At 32.9% G+C, this 19,409-nt stretch overlaps 3 protein-coding genes across 4 annotated transcripts; 2 read left to right on the top strand and 1 right to left on the bottom strand.

Moving 5' to 3' along the window:
• Positions 1 to 6,128: 6,128 nt before the first annotated feature.
• On the top strand, positions 6,129 to 8,502 carry LOC123696396 (high mobility group protein D-like). Of its 2 annotated transcripts, none has more exons than XM_045642541.1 (4): positions 6,129 to 6,266; positions 6,887 to 7,049; positions 7,156 to 7,302; positions 7,570 to 8,502. In XM_045642541.1, the coding sequence occupies exons 2-4, from the start codon at positions 6,900 to 6,902 to the stop codon at positions 7,636 to 7,638; spliced, it is 366 nt and encodes a 121-aa protein (XP_045498497.1). In that variant the 5' UTR covers positions 6,129 to 6,266; positions 6,887 to 6,899; the 3' UTR covers positions 7,639 to 8,502. The 2 variants fall into 2 exon arrangements, with proteins under 2 accessions (XP_045498497.1, XP_045498496.1); XM_045642540.1 differs by having other exon boundaries at positions 6,130 to 6,266; positions 7,567 to 8,502.
• A 795-nt stretch (positions 8,503 to 9,297) lies between these two features.
• Positions 9,298 to 13,132, top strand: LOC123696137 (target of rapamycin complex subunit lst8). Its single transcript, XM_045642172.1, has 7 exons — positions 9,298 to 9,657; positions 9,779 to 9,931; positions 10,119 to 10,180; positions 10,363 to 10,516; positions 10,831 to 11,021; positions 11,382 to 11,524; positions 12,604 to 13,132. Exons 1-7 carry the CDS (start codon positions 9,526 to 9,528, stop codon positions 12,717 to 12,719), a joined length of 951 nt encoding a protein of 316 aa, XP_045498128.1. The 5' UTR covers positions 9,298 to 9,525; the 3' UTR covers positions 12,720 to 13,132.
• A 1,580-nt stretch (positions 13,133 to 14,712) lies between these two features.
• LOC123696451 (ADP-ribosylation factor-binding protein GGA3) lies at positions 14,713 to 19,104 on the bottom strand. The gene is made up of 8 exons (XM_045642611.1): positions 18,975 to 19,104; positions 18,606 to 18,904; positions 18,251 to 18,520; positions 17,925 to 18,135; positions 17,162 to 17,419; positions 16,464 to 16,590; positions 15,786 to 16,350; positions 14,713 to 15,485 (listed from the first exon to the last, which is right to left on the bottom strand). Exons 1-8 carry the CDS (start codon positions 19,009 to 19,011, stop codon positions 15,273 to 15,275), a joined length of 1,980 nt encoding a protein of 659 aa, XP_045498567.1. The 5' UTR covers positions 19,012 to 19,104; the 3' UTR covers positions 14,713 to 15,272.
• Positions 19,105 to 19,409: the final 305 nt, after the last annotated feature.

Genomic DNA, 19,409 nt, shown 5'->3' with positions numbered 1-19,409 from the left:
AAATTATGGGGTTCAATAGGTCATTAGTTGTTTGCTTTGTGAAAATAATTATATTATTCAAATTAAAAAAGTTATATTTTGGAATAAACATTGTTCTCTAAGGGAAAATAAAACAATTGAGTTTTCAGTCAACCTAAGAACTTAATACATCTTTGTAAATAAATTTCTGGACTGTCTGCAGAACTTGGCACACATTTAGATCTCATTTCTTTTTTTGGCAAATTAAGTCAACGATTGAACTCGGCTCCAATTTTTACATTTATGTTTTTGGTGGGATATCATTACTTTTTGTACAGAAAATTACTCTGCAAATTTGATTTACTTTATAAAATATATAATACTTTTTATATACGATTTTTTTTCCTTGCGGTTTCTCTGTATGGTTTGTTTAGTATTATTTTCTATATTTTCTTGTATGTTATGAATGTCAGCGCACATTGCCCTGTCATTATCTGCAATTTTTTAAACTCGTTTTCTGTTTAAAAGATTACATGATTTTCTAAACATCCAGCGCGAATTTGTACACACACTATTACCAAGATGCAAAGATCGTTGTAGAAGAATCGTCGCCTTACTCCATGACGTTACGGTATTACCATGACGCGATCTTGAAATTTTACTCTAAACGCGCCTAAAGATGTTTCACTCATATTAATATAACGCAAATTAAATCATTTTACCTTCGACGAAGCCTTCTTCCATTACACCATTTATGGTAATTATTTTTGCATGCTTGTATTGGCTAAACATGTTTGTGCTTTATTAATATAATTGTATCACCATTGAATACCATGTTTAAAGCAAAATAAAGATTTTATTTATTTATTTATTTATTTACACTGAAATTAAAACTAAACTAAACACTCATAAATAAAGCATAAATAAATGTGAATATGTAAAATTATATATTATTTTTAACTGTATGAGCAATAAAGGCAATATTTTTATTACAATTTTCTTTTATTTTACGTTTAATAACAGTTTTGAATAAAGAAATCATGCAATCGAAGTAATCCGCCCTAGCGAGACTAGCGCGAGTGAGTGTGATGTCAGAGGCGCTTCGAATCTACAGATGTTTCGTCCTAAAATAATATGTAAACTTCAATAATCTATATCTCAGTCATTTATTGATGGATTTCAAAATTTTTTTCGGCCACTGATTAGTTTTGATCTATTTTTTAAGACTAGTAAGGTGAATATACTATTTTCTTTTTTTTTTAACTTTTCCATTTTTCCATACAAACAAAATTTATGTCATTGAAAAAAAAATTAAATACAAATAAATTCAGTATTTTCTGATTTTTTCCTTTGTACACTCACTATTACCTAGTTGATTACAAAATTTGAACTTTCTAGGTCATCTGGAAGTAGGTTAGGTTTTGTATATGTCTATAAGTCAGTCAGTCTTAAAAATTGCGATTTTTGGATATTAATATCTACGCAACTGTATAATCTGTATTTATGAAATTTAAGGTTCTTGTTTATCTTGAGGTCCTCTTGATATGTACCAAATTTGGTTTATATAACTTAAATAGTTTTCGAGTTATAAGGGGGTGAAAAGTGGCTCGAAATGGTTCGTGTAAATATACACACGGCTGCTGCTCGCCAGTTCTCTTCGCTTGAACTCGGCTTGACACGCTGCCGCGTGTCTAGATTTAAGTATACTTAAATAAAATTAATAACAGCTGAATATAAAATTAAGATATTAAGTACTTGTAAATAAAAGATAATCTTAAGTACATATAATATTTGATCCCTTCTCTTAGGTACTCTATATTTTTTAATCTTAGGTAGGTAGGGTACTTAGCTATTCAAGAACTTAGTAATATAAAGTATATATATCAAAATCAGTGAGTGAGTAGTATTTTTATTAGACAGTACGGAACCATCTTTTTTATATTGTAGATTGTATTATTTTTTGGTTAAACTTTGAAGGGATCACAAATCTATTGCGACGCCTTACGGCGTTCACTATCTACTTCCTTTCACGTTCACAATACAATATGTATTAGCCGTAAACTATAAACAATTGAACTAAATAGGTACGTTACGGTTATTTCTCAGGATACGACTTAAAAGGGTTTTTTTGTCCTCGAATTGTGACAGTGTTAATAATTTAACGGCTTTTTTTAAGAAAAGGGAACATTATAAAATGTTCTTCTTATGATGCATAATGTGAGCAAGTAGAATACCTAGGTACTAAGAAATGAGAATCTTATCTTATGCTCCATCCTAATATAAATAATTATGCGTAGGTAATTGGTGGGAAAAAGAGAGTCAGTAACTCACTGACGCATACCTATTTTGAGAGGTGTAGTGTAGACTAGGGCCAAAACGATTTATAGGTTGAAACTTAATACCTACCTCACTACTTCCGACTGATATAAAAAAATCTAAAGTAAAAATTTGAACTGAACACTGAACGGATTTGATTATGGCTCTTGGCAGTAATGTAGCTATTGTACCAGAATAACACATAATATTTAGAAACTTGAATTTTTACGAGGGTTAGCACTTAGCAATTAGCATAGGTATTAAGTACCTACCTATGTTTTTATCTATATATTTTTTTTGGTTGATCTGCAGAGAGTTTATATTATTGCTATAGCAGCAGTTTACACGACACACACTTTAAAAAATGAAACAATAGGTTGATAGGTATAGGTAGTTATAACACTTAACACCCATAAAAGTAAGTTATTTTTATGTTGTAGGTAATAGGTACCTATCTTGGTGAACTATTTTCTTATAGGACTTACAGATTATAGAGCGGAACCTGGGAACGTTATTTTCATTTTTCGTATACGGTATACATAATATAAGTAATATAGTAATGGACATTCTTACATTTTTAAATTATGAAGGCATAATTAATGATTTTTAGGTACTTACATGAAATCCCTACTTTCCGACGTGTGAGCTATCTAGCTAATAACCGAAGTCCTATGTCATGTAATTTACTTAATCGGAATTAACACGGAATCACAAAAGTACCTCTATTACCTATGTTATACATAGGTACTAGGTACCTACTTAAATCTTTCGTTTGAAACAATAATTTTATATTACATATTATGCAGGGTGTCCCACTATTGGTATACTAAGCGCGAAGGGACTTGTAGTTTTGCATACACTATGATCACGTAAAAAAAATACTTAACAACAAAATTACATCAAAAAAAATTTGCCAAATTTTTCCTGGAAATCTATGTTTTCTTCGCTAACTTCGCGCAGCCGGCATATAATTACACCGCTTCGCTAATGTGAGCATTTTGTCTATGAAAACAATATAATCTTAAACGATAGGACACAATATGCTGGACGCTGGTAGCAAACCTAGGCGGGTTGCTTGTTAAAACTCTGTGTACACCCAGTACACAGAGTTTTAAGAATTCATCTATTTGAAAAAAAACTTCGTCCTGAATTTTATACTTAAGTATTTTTTACGTACCTACCTACTCAGCTGTGTACTCAGCGTATGCAAAAGTATAACCTCCTTTGAGCTTACTATTACTTGTATACGTAGTATATTATTATTAGTCTGTGCTATTACCAACAGTGGGACACCCTATAGGTATAACGGGTATAATTATATGTAACGGTTTCATAATACTATGATCCATCTTGTGGCATGGGCTACTGACGTGTTACGCGACTAAACAAATAATAAATAAGTTGGTAATTATTTCCGACATACATAAAGCATTTTTGTATATAATATGTATAGGTACTTACTCATATAGGTAGGTTACCTAGATATCTTTTAATATGTCAATAAGTAAGTAAGTAGATATATAATATCTAATAAGAAACTAATCATAATCGTTTATTTATATGTGGTTTCTGAATAACTATAAATAATTTATTATCCATTTACCTACTCGGTAACTAGGTAATTGCGCCAGTTCGCGTCCACTTAGTGCAGTTGGAAAGTTTGAAGGAGAAAATAAAAATGTTCCAGAACAAATTTCAACGCAAAATTTATGTGACGTGTTCATTACATAGTCTATTTTAAGATTTACTTTCGATTGTGTTGGAAATATCATGTGGTTTTTATTTATCTAGACAAATAGCAGAATTAGGCGTTTTACCCAGTTCGCGTCCAAAAATTCCAGTTTGCGTCCACCCGTGGACCAGTTCGCGTCCACCAGCTTAGAAAAGGAATTAAGAGTGTATTGGGTAATATTTTATCAGATAAATGCAAATAATAATTAGATTTTAATGAATTATTTATTTACGAATATAGCTATATAATAAAAACCGGCCAAATGCGAGTGGAACTTGCACATCGAGGCTTCCGTATTAACCTGTTTTTTTCGTACATATGTTTTAACTGTAAATGATTATTTTTTCAATGTTTCCCTTATTTGTGCTATAAGACGTTGCTTCGTACCAATTTTCAAGTGTCTGTATTCAGCATCAATTCAATCTGCTGATTTCAGTTGCAATTCAGCGAAAATTTGCAGCATAAACGGCTGTATCTTTTGCTTATAAGTTTGATTTTTTCACTGCTTCAAGGGACCGTAGATTTGACTATTCAGCTTTATACCTCCACGCGTTACTGAGAAAAAGGGTCTAGACAGAAAGAAAGACCGGCAGACGGACATACAGACGGACGGATATCGAATTGATGATCAAGTCTCATTCACAGAATACCCCTTTTAAAATGAAAAAATAGCATCAAAATTTGCTAATTTGAATGAAAATTTAAATTATCAACTTGTGGTCTTAGTCAAAAATTTACAATCTATTTTAAATTACATATTTTAACAAACAAATCATTGCTACGTAATGAAAAACAATGTGGACGCAATATGTTCTATTGTTATGCACTATAGGTATAGTTTGCGCCCACCGTGGACGCAAAATGGAAGTTGTACAAATTCGGTGTAGTAATTCGCGTCCACCTTATTTTAGCTATTAATTGTAAAAGAAATAAGCTGATTTATAATCCATACTATTCCATGTTTTGTTAGCAAAGTAAAGAAACAGTCACATATTCAAAAATTCACATTTAACAATAAGATACTTACCGTCAAACGCGACGCTGCGCACTATTTTTTTTTCAAAATCCCGCGCGTTTTAACTCTCTCGTTTAATAGCCAAAATTAAATAATTTTTTTTAATAGGATAGGCGGTCCGCAGGCATATTTTGAATATGTGTGCATGTCTCTTATACATTGAGGTATTATCTAAATTTTTTCTTATTACAATTTTACTTAAAGTATACTTATTTTCGTGAATTTTCTAAACGATGTCCGCAAAATGGACGCGAACAGGCGCAATGACCTATCTGTAGAAATACAATTATTTTAAAGCCAGAGTAAGTACCTTAGTAGGTATAGATGCTTACAAAATTCCAAATGTTAATTAAATGAAATGCCCATTATGTTGTTTTAAACATATAAAATTTGTTATAAATCGATAGAATCGAACAAAGCTTGACTACAATAGAGATAAAATGTGACCAATTTTTATTGTTAAATCCAAAAAGTGTTATCGTTCACCTCCTATATCGCTGTATTAAGATAATATGTGGATCTGGAATGTATTTTATTACTAGTTCCATAAGTACTACATCCTTATTGAAACGAAATAAACACTATTTCTCAAGTCCCTTGGAAATATCAAATGGTAAACAAACGCTTAACGCACCCACAAACGCTGTTTTATTGGCATCCCTTTCACTCTGACATTTGCCGCGCTTTTTAAGTTTTCGTATACACGTTGGCGGCATTTAAAATTTGGCGCGAGGTAATTTTGTCAAAGGCCGCTATGGGAAACCTATCAGGAGACTAGGCCAAATTTTGACATACTTATTAAATGAAAGTAATTGAGATATGTAGACAAAAAATTTATTTGCGTCAAAATTGATTCGTATTACAAAAAACATGTTGTATTTTGTCTTATTTTCGTGATAAAACGCTTAAATTTATTTTAGAAGGCAAAGTATGGGAAAAATCTCTATAGTGAACTTTAGTCCTTAACCCTAGGTGATAAATGCTAAATTAGAACGTGCTCGAGGTTGGATACGTCACGGATATACGTAGTACAAGATGCTTGCTAACGTTGGTGCTATTGGCAGCAATGAATAATTCGACCAATCAGAGCGTAGATAGATGGCGCTGTGGTAGCGACGCGAGGTGCCCCAAGCTCGCTAGCTCTAGGAACATTGCTTCGAGCTCCATACATTTTCTTTCGGTTCTCTACGTCTGCAGTTTGGTTGTGTACGAGTTCAAAAATTATTTCAAAATTTTCGCCATCAGGTAAGTCAAATCAATTTTCTTACTAAAGTTATGCATTTATCTAAGCATAGTTATGATATTGAAGGCGTATTTTGTAAAAATAAGCTTTTTTCCACGTTGGAATTCTGAGTCAAACATGGCTATATGCTTCGTCGTACTTTCTGTACTACGCGTGGGTATGAGAAAGGACGCCCTATTTTTGATAATTTATTTCTCGGATCTTTTCCATTGAACGACTGAAACAGTTCTTCTACAAGTTAAAGATTAATAATTTGGCGATGATATAGTAATTATGTCATGTTTTGTAAATGCGTATTTTCAACACAATACGTGAAAACAAAATGGCTCGTTCGACCCAAGCGTAGGCCACTGAACTCGTTATATGGGGCGATAACTATTTTTGTTAATTATTACATCAATTATTGATTACATTATGCTTATAATGCTAAGAATGGATTATTAAAGCGATTTATGTAATTTATTTCATGGTAGATGTGCTGAAAATAGGTTTCCCGCCAAAAGTGTGCTCTAGAGAACGCCTAGGTCCGATATGGACGCTTTGATTCGGTTGCAGCATGGCCCGCATAACCTGTTGCCGCGCATTTTCGTAGCCTTTAGTAATATTGTGTGATTATTTACAGGAAAAAAAATAAAATGTCGGACAAGCCGAAGCGTCCCATGTCAGCATACATGCTATGGCTGAACAGTGCAAGGGAACAGATTAAAGCCGATAATCCCGGACTCAAAGTCACCGAAATTGCTAAAAAAGGAGGCGAAATATGGAGGGCTATGAAGGACAAGAGTGTAAGTTTATTATATTGTTTTTTTATTAGCTATTTTACACGAAATGTATTTTCGTTAATTACTTAAATTCTTTGTATAATGTGTAATTTTATCTTGTCTTCATTAGGAATGGGAAGAAAAAGCTGCTCAAGCAAAGGAACAGTACACAAAAGATTTAGAATCATTTAACGCCAATGGAGGTGGTGGTGAAGGTGGTGGCGGCGGCAAGAAGGCACAAAAGCGAGGCAAGAAGGGAAAGAAGGCGTCACCTGCCGTAAGTGCATAGATAAGAATGATATATTTATTGTTTTGTGTATAAAAAATTCCATATTTTTATGTTAGTGTAAATATGAAATGGAATACATGTGATGTGTAAATTAGTGTCCAAGGTTGAGGTTTACAGTTAGCATTTCTTAAACATCTATAACTGGTTTGATTAAATTATCTCTAAAGTACATTAAAGCTAGTCTATTATCAATTTTAAATCAATTAAATGACTATACAGTTATAATTTTACTCAATATAAATTTGTCAACAGAAGGCCAAGAAGAAGAAGGAAGAGTCTGAAGATGAAGATGGTGGTGATGATGATGAAGAAGAAAGCGAATGATCTCCCAAAACAATGCATTTCTGTTCATATTGAATAATTTACTCGGACTTAATTTATTACATAATGTACGACTGACTTTCCAAAGTCTGTATTACATTCACACAAATTTTTTGGCATCTTTTTTTAGAGATTTATTATGAATGATGCAATTTTTTCAATATGTATTATAATTTGGTCAATATGATACGATTTGTTGATAATTTTGACAATGTTATTTACTAATTTAATAACATTATTTCTAGTATTGAATAGGTTTAAGAGTGCAGAATTTGGAAAGAATCAGCGCAGGCTAAGGTCTAGATTTCTAAGCCTCGAAAAAAATAATGTATAAGTGTTAGTATGTATCAAATGGGGAATTGTACAGTTAGCCCTCCCTCGTTAAGTTCGCTGTGACCGGATGCTCACCTTTGATATGTACCTTGAATGGTTTCATCAAAACTATGTCTTCTACCTTTCATTCTGCAGTAAAAGCTGTGCTTTGCCATAATTTTTTTTTGCTATATATAATTTACTTTGTGTGTCAGGGACATAAGTTTTGGTTAAACTGTATCAACATGTAAAATTAGAGACAATTTCATTAACGATGGCTTATTGTTAATTAAAACCTACCTCTGTCATTGTAAATTTCAATACTAATAATGGTACCAAACTTAAGCTAAGAACTTCTCGGAAATTGTCACCGAGTTGAGCAATTTAAATAATTTAGGAAATTGATGTGTATGTTGTATTTTTAGTTAGTTTAGGTAGGTTTCAATGTGATTAGTCTCTCAAATTTTACATTTGTGTTATTTTGTAAATGAGAATAGCATTCCTCATGTCAATATGGATTTTACATGTTCAATAAAGTAATTTCATATAAAATTATTTTTGAATTTGATTTTCATTTCGCCCCAGTAAACATTAATTTTTTCGTAATTATTATGTAGTGATTGGTATTGTTAACACGTGTAGTCAAAGAAACGTTATCAATATCATAACTGATAATGCAAATCGTTATAGTGCGATAACAAGAGAGAGAGAACATGATAATGTTTTTCGAAAATATACACTACACATGGTTGTTAGGTACGTTGTCAGGGACTATATTGATCCGAGTTCCGATTTCCGACAATGACGCCTACGTTAAAGCTAGATCTAACGTTCATGCCACATGACAAGTCAAGCATGATGCTTGTCATGTGGTATGAACGTTTAAGGTTAGCCTTTACGAATTATCAGTGAAGATCCACTGAGTTATTAGAAATACACAGAACAGTAAGAACATTGAATTCTGTTCTAACTTTCATTTTATAAAATTCGAGTCAAACATTATAAATCGTATTACAAAATTAACATATGAGTTCAATAATTTTTTTTTACACACAAAACTCAGAAATTCGTGCTCTCTGGATAAGATCAGATGTAAGCAATCGATTTATTTTTGTTATAATTACAAAATAGATAAATAGTTACAAAAATAACCAAGATGTTATTAATCTCTAAGCACGAGTCACGACAGCGATGTGCATTAATAGAGCATTTTTCTGTCAAATTAGCTTGCCATATTGCCCATAATCTCATAGTTTAAAAAAAAAATAATGTAGGTACAATAGATTATAGACTTTATCAGATTTTAACTGTCAATTATTCAATGTCAATTGAATTTGACAACCACAATTCTTCCGTCAATCAACTAAATCAAACCAAACAAACGCTGAAAGTAAAATATATTTTTTTTTAATGGTATTTATAAATACCACGCCGAAAACCTAAAGATTTTAGTTTTGTTATGAATATTGTTGAAATAATAACAAAAAATCCATACTTATTTCTTTATTTGAATTCATTAATATTCGATATTATACGAAATGTTCTAACTTCTATCACAAGTTTAAATATCTGTTTACAATGACTATGTCTGGTGACGGTATTGCTGGAGGCTCACAAGTGGTCCTCGTCACGGGAGGATATGACCATACTATAAAGCTATGGCAAGCACACAGCGGCGTGTGTTTAAGGACTATGCAACATCCTGACTCGGTAAGATTGGGAAAAATCTACATTCTACAGGTCATAATAATGTTGATAGTATAGTAAATAGTCTTGGTAATGATCATAAACTATAGTATTTCAAAAGGATTATAATCAATGTAAATTTCAGCAAGTCAACGATTTAGAAATCAACCCTAGTGGTCAAATGGTGGCAGCATGTGGTTATCAGCATATACGAATGTACGATTTAGCCAGCGCCAACCCTGACCCTGTTATGAACTTTGAGGGAGTCACAAAGAATGTTTCCCGTGTTGGATTTCAGGTAATTCTCATTATGCGCTATCATCATTTTAGTTTCTTTAAAAATAGAGTATGCTTATTCTCTAAACATTTGTAATATATCAGGTATTACTCCCTTGAATTGTGTATATTAACACAATTCAAGGGAGTAATACTTTTTAAACCATCATTTTATAGATCATCCTAATTGTGAATTGAAAAATTTGCAGGAAAATGGTCAATGGATGTACACAGGTGGAGAAGATTGTACAGCTAGAATCTGGGATTTGAGGTAAAACTTTCTAGTGAAGTTGTTTATGTAAAAAAAATTACTAGACTTATATCAAGTCAAGTAAATGTCTACGTTAATAATAAAATGTTATCTGTATAAATTAAAAAATATCTTCTTTCTTCATTCATCAACATTCCCATTCACATATTGTGAGTATTAAAAATGGTTTTTCAATGTTTCAGAGCCGGCAGACAATTCCAATGCCAGAGGATATTCCAAGTTCCTGCTCCAGTGAATGCAGTTGTATTACATCCAGACCAGTCTCAGATCATGGTCGGAGGACAGACTGGGATTATACACATATGGGACCTGAAGACTGATCATAATGAACAACTGGTATGTATAAAATATCTTGTAATTATAATATATATAATGGTATATTATTAACAAATTTAACAACAGACATTTAGGGTAAAAATTGGTAGTACAATCCTTAAAGTTTATCTTCAATGAAAGTAGGTTATATTGCTTATTCTTATTGGTTTTTATAATTTGAAACTGTTAATACAAAACACTGTTTATAATTATTATAATGAATAATAAATAATGAATGAATTTTTTCAAATTTAAGCATTTATTGTGTAAATTCTGTAAGGTATTTCATAGCATTCTATTTAGCACTTATCACATTATCATTGATCGCTTCACAGATTCCAGAAGCGGAAGCATCCATCCAAGACATAGCGATAGATCCATCAGGCAAATTAATGGCCGCGGTGAACAACAAGGGCAGTTGTTACGTGTGGGCGCTGGACGGGTCGCCCGCCCGCCCCGTGCCGCGCAAGCACCTCGTCGCTCACCACAAGTACGCGCTGCGGTGCAAGTTCAGCGCGGACTCCTCGTGAGTACACGTGTGCTATCCGTAGTACATGCACAACAAGGGCGCCGATACGTGTGGGCGCTGGAATATGTGCACACAGAATAAACAAAGCTCGAACACACACATAACCATGAGTGCCTGCATGCATATACATGGATATACACTTACACATTAGTTATATGATCTTTGTAAATACATCTTTAATATTTTCAATATTCTATTTTACTAGCAATTTTATCATTATTTAAACTATGAAATAAAAAGGGCTGTGGCTATTTTTCCCTTCTTTCACACATATACATAAAAATTCAATCTCAGAAGTAACGTGAGATGCTTGCTATAGAATATGTAACGTCACATATTGAAACTCATCGCTTACAGCATGCTAGTGACAACGTCGGGCGACTGCTCGGCGCGGGTGTGGCGCACCCGGGACTGGTCGCTGGCGCGCGAGCTGCGACACGACACGCAGCGCTGGGTGTGGGACGCCGCGTTCACTGTCGACTCGCGGTATCTGTTCACCGGTAAATGTACACAGTTTTATCACAGAGTAGCTAAACGCTACAGAACGGGCACTCTCCGCCTCCCGCCAAAATTAAACACTTCACCCACACGATCACGCTATAGATTTTTCTGCAAGGACGATACGCAACGAAGATTGACAAAATTAATCAAGTAATTTTATTACTTTGGATTTGTGATTATCGTTTTTCGTAAAAAATGGTTAGATATTGTGCTGTACGGATGTATTTCATCAGAAAAACGCGAATTTCTTTACGCTAGTCACAAATTTGCCAACCATAAAGTGTTAACACACATATTTGCAGTCTCTACAGTGTGACTGTCAAAACAATAATTTTGTGTAGTGTCCGGGGTGTGGCTTTGTTCTACGACTGTAACACTGTAGTGTTGCTTATTGTTCTTAATCAATTATTACAAGTCGTAGTAGGAGTATCTAAAACTAACTGCGATCCGCGGTTTTACCCGCATGTCTCGGCTCCTATTGGTCTTAGCGTGATGATATATAGCCTAGCCTTCCCCGATAAACAGGCTATCTAACACCAAAAGAATTTTTAAAATCGGACCAGTACTTCCCGAGATTAGTGCGTTCAAACAAAAAACTCGTCAGCTTTATAATATTAGCACAGATTTTCACATGGACGCCGCGGCCGTTGCTACAAATTAAATTACAATAGACTTAAAAAAAGAATCATCAATAGTTAATCTTCCAGCCGAAAGTTCTGAAATAACAAACATATAAAGAACCATCGAATTGAACCTCCTCCTGTTTTAACTGCATATAACGTAAAAGTCAATAAATTGCATCCAAAATCTTGCTGACTTTCAAGTTCATAATTATTATTAACTAGCTGCTCCGCGCGGTTTCACCCCCGTGGCTCCCGTCCCGTTGGTCGTAGCGTGATTATATATAGCCTATAGCCTTCCTCGATAAATGAGCTATCTAACACCGAAAGAATTTTTCAAATCGGACCAGTAGTTCCCGAGATTAGCGCGTTCAAACAAACAAACAAACAAACAAACTCTTCAGCTTTATAATATTAGTATAGATAGTAAAAAAATATTAATAATTTTGGATTTCTAGGCTCGTCAGACAGCTACGCGCGACTATGGGACCTCGAGAAAGGCACTCTAGAGCGAGAGTATTGCGGCCATCAGAAACCCATCACGGCTCTCGCTTTTCGTGATCAACCCGTTTAAATTAAAACGTTTTTTGTACCTCAGTTGAATGTAAAACATATAAAACTAAAACTTTCCGAGTTTGTACCATTTTTTGTATCGTTAGGTTTACAAAATTGTCAAATTGTTACGAGAAAATATATATTAATGCTGTATTTTAACGCGATAGCATTGTTCCTTTCTAATAATTACATTAACAGCTTTTGAAAGAAACCAGAAATATTATTCAGGTTTGAAATAAAGTGGGAAGAACTTGTGTTCATATTATTTTACCCATAGAAAATACGATCATTACTTTATGTATAGGATCGTCACTACTAGGTTAAGAAAACTCATAGTCTTAGAATAAATTGACGTTTTATTCTTGCATTTATTGTATAAATATTTCGTATCTAATGTAAATACTGTTTGTAATAAAGAACAACTTGACGATATAACAGCGTTTTATTTAAAAACACACCAAGACATATTTTAATACACGATCCATGAAGCAATATCTAATATGTAAAAGTAAATTTTATCATGATAATATGGTCTAATCTTACGTGCAGTGGTCTATTGAATAAAACTTCATAAAATTTGTTCCTGCACATGCACGTGTGTAACATAAAAAATGTCATATTATTATGTAGTTACTTTTTGTATGTAAAATATGGTCAAAGAATAGTTAACAACAATGTTGCTTACATTTTTTTAAGCTATGGTTTTTGGTTACATGTCGCTGTGCATGTCGCGGTAATTACTACACTAATATTATACAGAGGAAAACTTTGTTTGTTTGTTTGATTGTAATGAATAGGCTCATAAACTACTAGACCGATTTTAAAAATTCTTTCACCATTCGAAAGCTTCATTATCCACGAGTAACATAGGCTAGGTTTTATCCCGGAAATCCCACGGGAACGGGAACTATGCGGGTTTTTCTTTGAAAACGCGGGCGAAGCCGCAGGCGGAAAGCTAGTATTGTATAAACAGATTATAATCTACCTAACGAGATTGCAAACTTTACAAAAGCTTGTTTCCGTCATTGCTTTTCGTTAGAATAGAATGCAGTGCGTCGTACTGAGTACTAAATATAGGTACATCTATTGACTATTCGTACTCAGTACGGTACGGAAAAAGGATAGCTGACATAACTGCACAACACAGAGCAAGTAATAACTGCACAATTTTCTAAGAAATTTTAAATGACCCGAACCTAGTATCCCTCTAAAGTCTAATCGAATACCAATTACCGAATATAACGGTTCTAGATGGAATAGATCCAATTTAACGAAAAATAACAATATAAATTTTAATTTGAAATTTTTGGTTTTATGGCATTAAATATAAATTTATAAAGAATAGCGCGGCGCAGGCGCGGCGGATTGGCGTAAAAGGATGCGGGTTCGAGTCCCGCCTCGTGATCGAATTTTTATTATTTAAATTTATATTAATAAGGCATTTGAATGCCATAAGACCAAAAATATCAAATTCAACAAAAAAGGTCGTGTCCCATCGTTACAATATTGTATTCACTTAAAAATATTTCGCATTGGTTGAGATGGTTGTTAATCATCTCAATAGATGGCGCGCGGTGTGTCCCTTAGACATGTAAAAAAAAAACTGAAAGAATAGAATAAATTCGATCGCTCTGGCGGGTCACGGGTGACCGAGTTGGTTAGGCATCCGCCCCGAATTGGCGTGAAAGGATGCGGGTTCGAGTGCCGCCTCGTGATCGAATTTTTTCTATTCTTTATAAATTTATATTAGTAGGCATGATACGAATCACAATTTAGGACGGATAAAATAAGGAAGCTGTAGGTACTACACATTATGAATACCATGGTGATTGTAGTTATTATTTTTATGGGAAATTCGATCATTAATTCATTATATTTATGATAAATTTTATCATGTTTGTGTTTGTGTTCGCAATAGATGAGCAGTAATCAACTTTTTTTGGGAATATATACTTATAAGATTTAAGTACTTAACTATGTGATAAAAAGGGTAATTTAAATAAAACACAATATGTTTAAGCAGATAATATATTTATTTTCAACATCTTTATACTAAGCATAAAACATCTCTGAATGTCTATTGCACTGTAGTCAGAACTTAATTTTTTATGTTGTACATAATAAATGCTGAAATGCATCACTTTAATTTCTACACAACACCAATACTAGGACTCATAAAATCATCATAATATAATATACTTAATATTCTCTTAAACATAATACTGTATTCCAAGATCAAAATAAATTCTAATTAAGTCACACGGAATGTTCATAAATGCAATTTAAATTTTTGGACTAGAATCGACGTATAAAATTAAATCGAAGTACAAATAAAACTTAACCTATATTTATAATAAAACAGTCATTGTGTTTGTTCATTATGTAAATCTTAAATACACAAGAAATAAAAAAAATTAAGAAGCGTTCTTCCGACTCCCACTCATGCTATAACTTCTTATTTTTGTTGTTTTTTTATTATTTTTTTTAATCAATTGACAACCGATAGTTCGATATAAAAAAAAATCGGTAAGCATGAGCTCAGATATATCATAGTTCAGAGCGTGAATGTCGACTATATATCGTCGAGTGGTAGTTGTTTGACTTCGCCCATCTCTGAATACATGTCGTCGTTACAAGTGTAGGTTATGACGAATTTTAGGTCAATTTGTGGTCGGTTTGGAGGTCTTGCAACTAACATGACTTGTGTGAGCGCGGGCGGCGGCAGGAACGGGTTGAAAGCTGGTAGGCTTGTACTTGAAGGTGTTAATAATCGCACCTTGCAACCCTGGATGAAATAATGTTTTAGTTAGAATAGGCCATAGACTAATTTTATTATGAAATAGTCACTATGACAAAAAATAATCTAAAAAGAAATTTACTGCGTGTAAAGGACATTTTGTTGGAAAAATATAGTATTTAAATATGTTTCTCATTGATGGAACCTCAGTTGCCACAAAAATATTGTTTGAATATTTTTCGAAAAATTAAAACAAAAAATAAAAATACTTGCTCTGATGCAGATAAATGCTTGTAAATTTTACGTAAGGTATAACTTTTTAAAAATACAAGATAAATATAAAATTACCTTTGGAACAACAGCTTGAAACTTGTAATCCTCTATAGCAGCTTCATGTTTACTCCTAGTGGATACCACAATCACATTAACATCAGGCCTCGGCTTATCTTTACAAAAATGTAACACCACTGTGACACCATCTTCTTCTTCAAACGCTGTTAACGGAGGCACTTTACTTGGATGCACACTTTGTAATGTCACATTTATATCTGATAGCGATTTCACTTCCTGTTTCACTTTTTCCTTTTGTTCCTCAACCATAGATATTTCTCTATTGTCTGTGGTGTTCGTATTTTCTAGAGGAATGCTTAAATCTAGTATTTTATCTAGTGCACTGTTAGATTTTGTGTTATTATTCAAAATGTTTGATGGTGTTTCAGTTATGTCCACCATTATATCATCATTGGGAGTTACGGAAGTAGTAGATTGAGCTACTGGTGATAACTTAATTGTGCTTTCGTCTTGCTTTTTTGTGAAAAAATCAAGATCAAGAAGAGCGCTATTCCTTTGGGGAATTTCGCGCTTTGGTGATGTTTTTTCTAAAGCATTCATTGGGATCTTCTTGATTGATTTACTGAAAAAATTGAATATTGAAATGAGATATGAAAATGACAAATAAAAATAAATTTATTAAAATATTTTCCAATAAGAAAATTATAGATAAATCATAAAATATAATATACTAACTGATTAAAATTATCAATTCTTTTGGCATTTTCTGGTAAAGACTGCTTCAGCAGTTGTTCTCCAAGGGAGTCTAATTCATTCCAACCTTCATCTTTCTTTGATCTATCGCCCAGTAGACTTGTGTCATCTTAAAACAGAAAGTAACTTAAGCACATACATAATGAATAAGTTGTTAATATAAACACATCAACAAAATCTATGGCCGGTTGCAGAGCTTCACCGACCATCAGTGCGTACGTCAGTCGCGCTTGTCATATGTATGGAAATTCATAAAACCGTTCATAGCTAGACCGACCATACGCACGCGTATTACCATACATATGAAAAGCGCGACTGACGTACGCACTGATGGTCGGTGAAGCTCTGCAACCGGCCTAAATTTTGAATTCTATCAAATATCTAAAAATCTATGAAGAATTTTGTTATAATATATTAAATGGAAGTATTATGGTACATTTTAACTTTACACACTTATTAAAAAAATAAAAACATTTCAGCCTTTTTTTATGTTCATTTCAAAGGTTAAAGATTCTTTCTTAACCCATTGAGCCCCGAGCAGCCCAATCGGACCACAACACAATAGATTTTCTATTGTGTGATGTGTCTGCGATTCCGGGGGCTGAGTTATTAAGAAGGCTCATCATTTCTTGTAATATAAATATAATTGATTTGATATAAAATTATTTATAAAAGCATACCATTGTCCATTAAATTCACTGGTTTTAGTGGCTGGACCGTACCACCACTAATGTCACTCGAAAATATATCACCCAGCTCATCTATAACCTTATTTTCTACTTCATTCTCTCTCACAGTAGTTCCCCCGGCAAAGTCTAATAAACTTTCATTGTTTGTTGAAGTGTTTTGAGTTTTAACCCTGCTCTTCCTTTCTGCATTGAATTTGTTGTATTTTTCAAATACTTTATCTAGCACATCACTTGCATGTAAAATATCACCTGGAAAGGAAATTTTAATAAATTTAAATATATCGTTAATAGTTATGGTTATTATTTTAATTGAAATCAATAAGGATAATAGTATGATGTACAAATGAGGAAAAACTTAACAAAAATATTTTTAAACCATTATTACTGTAAAATAGTTATACTTATCAATGCTATAAAGCTGTAATAGTCAGATTAGTTTTAAAATCGATTATATTAGTTTCCTCTTTTAGGTCAATGAGGAAAAATACTATTTTTTAACTCTTTTTAATGATTATAGTCCATTTAAAACAATTGTTATAATTTGCAAGAATAGATAATTAAGAAAAATATTATTTCTTATTAGATGAATGCAAACTGTTGCACTGTCCTTGCTATTATTTATATTTAAGAAATACAATATTCCTAAAAATTTATATCGCTTGCTTTATAAAATATAGATTGAACATTACTTGGTATTTCTCAAGACAAATCATAAGTAGTTAGTCAAAAGTACTTTTAACAATAAGTAACTTACTAAGATTTTCATCTTGCACCTCTGATGCAGCCAGATGCTGTAATACAGGTCGTAATCTAGCGCAACTGGCATGCAGTTCATGGATGAGCTGCTCCTCATCAGCAGAGGCCTCTTCTGCATGGTCCAGCATGTCCCGCAGGAGATCTGCACTGTCTAGTGCCGCACTGACTTCCTGCGCTCGACGACTGTTTGCTTCATTTCTCTTTTCTTCCTGTAAAAAATGCATTCATTAAATACTACTATTTTTTAAAAATTATTGATTTATTCATTTACTTGTAACAGCCAGTTTCTTTGTGCACATATAGAAATAAAAATATAATAATTACCTCTTTGACCATAGTTTTAATTAACCTATTTGCATGTTGTAGATCTTCAGGTTTCTTACTCTGTAAAAGTTTCTGCAGAAGCTTTGACTTTTCCTCATCTTCAAAAATAGCATTTTTAGCTCTAGGCCTTGAGGTTACAGCCACATCTTCAGGTGGAAGTGGCTGTGGTGTCTCTTTTATAACACCCTGATTTTTAAGCATATCATAAGCTACTTTAAATTTTGTCTCCTTTGGATACTCAATTGACCAAGCATGAAGTAGTTGTAGAACCTTTAACATCATAGAATATAATGATTATTGTATAAACTATAATATACTGTTTAACAATAAAATGTGAACAAAAGAGAAAACTTACCCTGGTCCTAACTTCAGGTGCTGTTCTATCAGCTAAATATTTTGGAGATACTAATTTAATCATTTCATTTAAGAAGCGGAATTTACCAATCTCAGCGTGAAAATTGGAATCGCTTTTACGCATACACCGATCTAACATAGACAGTGCTAAAATTGCTTCTCTTGCGTTTTGTACGTGAATGCGAGAGGCGAGAGCCTGAGCCGCAAGATGAGGACCTTCAGCAGCATCTCGCATTATTGCGCAGAACGCTTCTATCGCGGCTCCATCAGGTTGTGGTAAAGATTCATGAGTTGCTTTTACTAAGGATAAAAATTCATAATTATTCTATGAAAACATATTCTACGCGACAGTTATAAAAATATTACTTACAAATCAAAGCTTCCAAGCTAGTAAGTGTAATATTCATTTTATTTTTTATTTATTATTGTTGCTAAATCTAAATTTGTAATTACGGTCAATTTGTTATTTATTAAATTTGATGTCATATTTTTAAGCCATTGACAATTGACATTTGATTTTTGACATCAATATCAAAGGCATAGACAATGAAAAATATCCAAGCAATCAATTTCTCTCATTCTTCTTGCCATGAAAAGCAAAAAAAAAAATCTCTCACGATCTAGACACTTATTTAATTGTAATTATATTATATATTTATAGGACATAATATTATAATATACAAACAGTACATAAATTTGTAACTACTAAAATCTATTTTATGACCCGGAATGAGGAATGAACACATGCTTAAGTTATCGTTTTAATTACTATTACATCTGTCTGACCGATTTTAAAATTTAAGTT

This window comes from Colias croceus, chromosome 12, assembly GCF_905220415.1.
Source record: "Colias croceus chromosome 12, ilColCroc2.1".
NCBI lineage: Eukaryota > Metazoa > Arthropoda > Insecta > Lepidoptera > Pieridae > Colias > Colias croceus.
The sequence above is the reverse complement of the archived record's forward strand: the minus strand, read 5'-3'. Positions and strand labels throughout refer to the sequence as shown.

Bases quoted from the DNA above. Each gene is read 5' to 3' on its own strand.
- LOC123696396 (XM_045642540.1), top strand. From the start codon at position 6,900: ATGTCGGACAAGCCGAAGCGTCCCATGTCAGCATACATGCTATGGCTG. The intron at 7,050-7,155 runs GTAAGTTTATTA...TGTCTTCATTAG, and splicing joins GGGCTATGAAGGACAAGAGT to GAATGGGAAGAAAAAGCTGC. The intron at 7,303-7,566 runs GTAAGTGCATAG...ATTTGTCAACAG, and splicing joins GAAAGAAGGCGTCACCTGCC to AAGGCCAAGAAGAAGAAGGA.
- LOC123696137 (XM_045642172.1), top strand. From the start codon at position 9,526: ATGACTATGTCTGGTGACGGTATTGCTGGAGGCTCACAAGTGGTCCTC. The intron at 10,517-10,830 runs GTATGTATAAAA...ATCGCTTCACAG, and splicing joins CTGATCATAATGAACAACTG to ATTCCAGAAGCGGAAGCATC. The intron at 11,022-11,381 runs GTGAGTACACGT...CATCGCTTACAG, and splicing joins AAGTTCAGCGCGGACTCCTC to CATGCTAGTGACAACGTCGG.
- LOC123696451 (XM_045642611.1), bottom strand. From the start codon at position 19,011: ATGAATATTACACTTACTAGCTTGGAAGCTTTGATTT. The intron at 18,136-18,250 runs GTAATTATTATA...CATTTTTTACAG, and splicing joins TTAAAACTATGGTCAAAGAG to GAAGAAAAGAGAAATGAAGC. The intron at 16,591-17,161 runs GTATGCTTTTAT...TTCTGTTTTAAG, and splicing joins AGTGAATTTAATGGACAATG to ATGACACAAGTCTACTGGGC.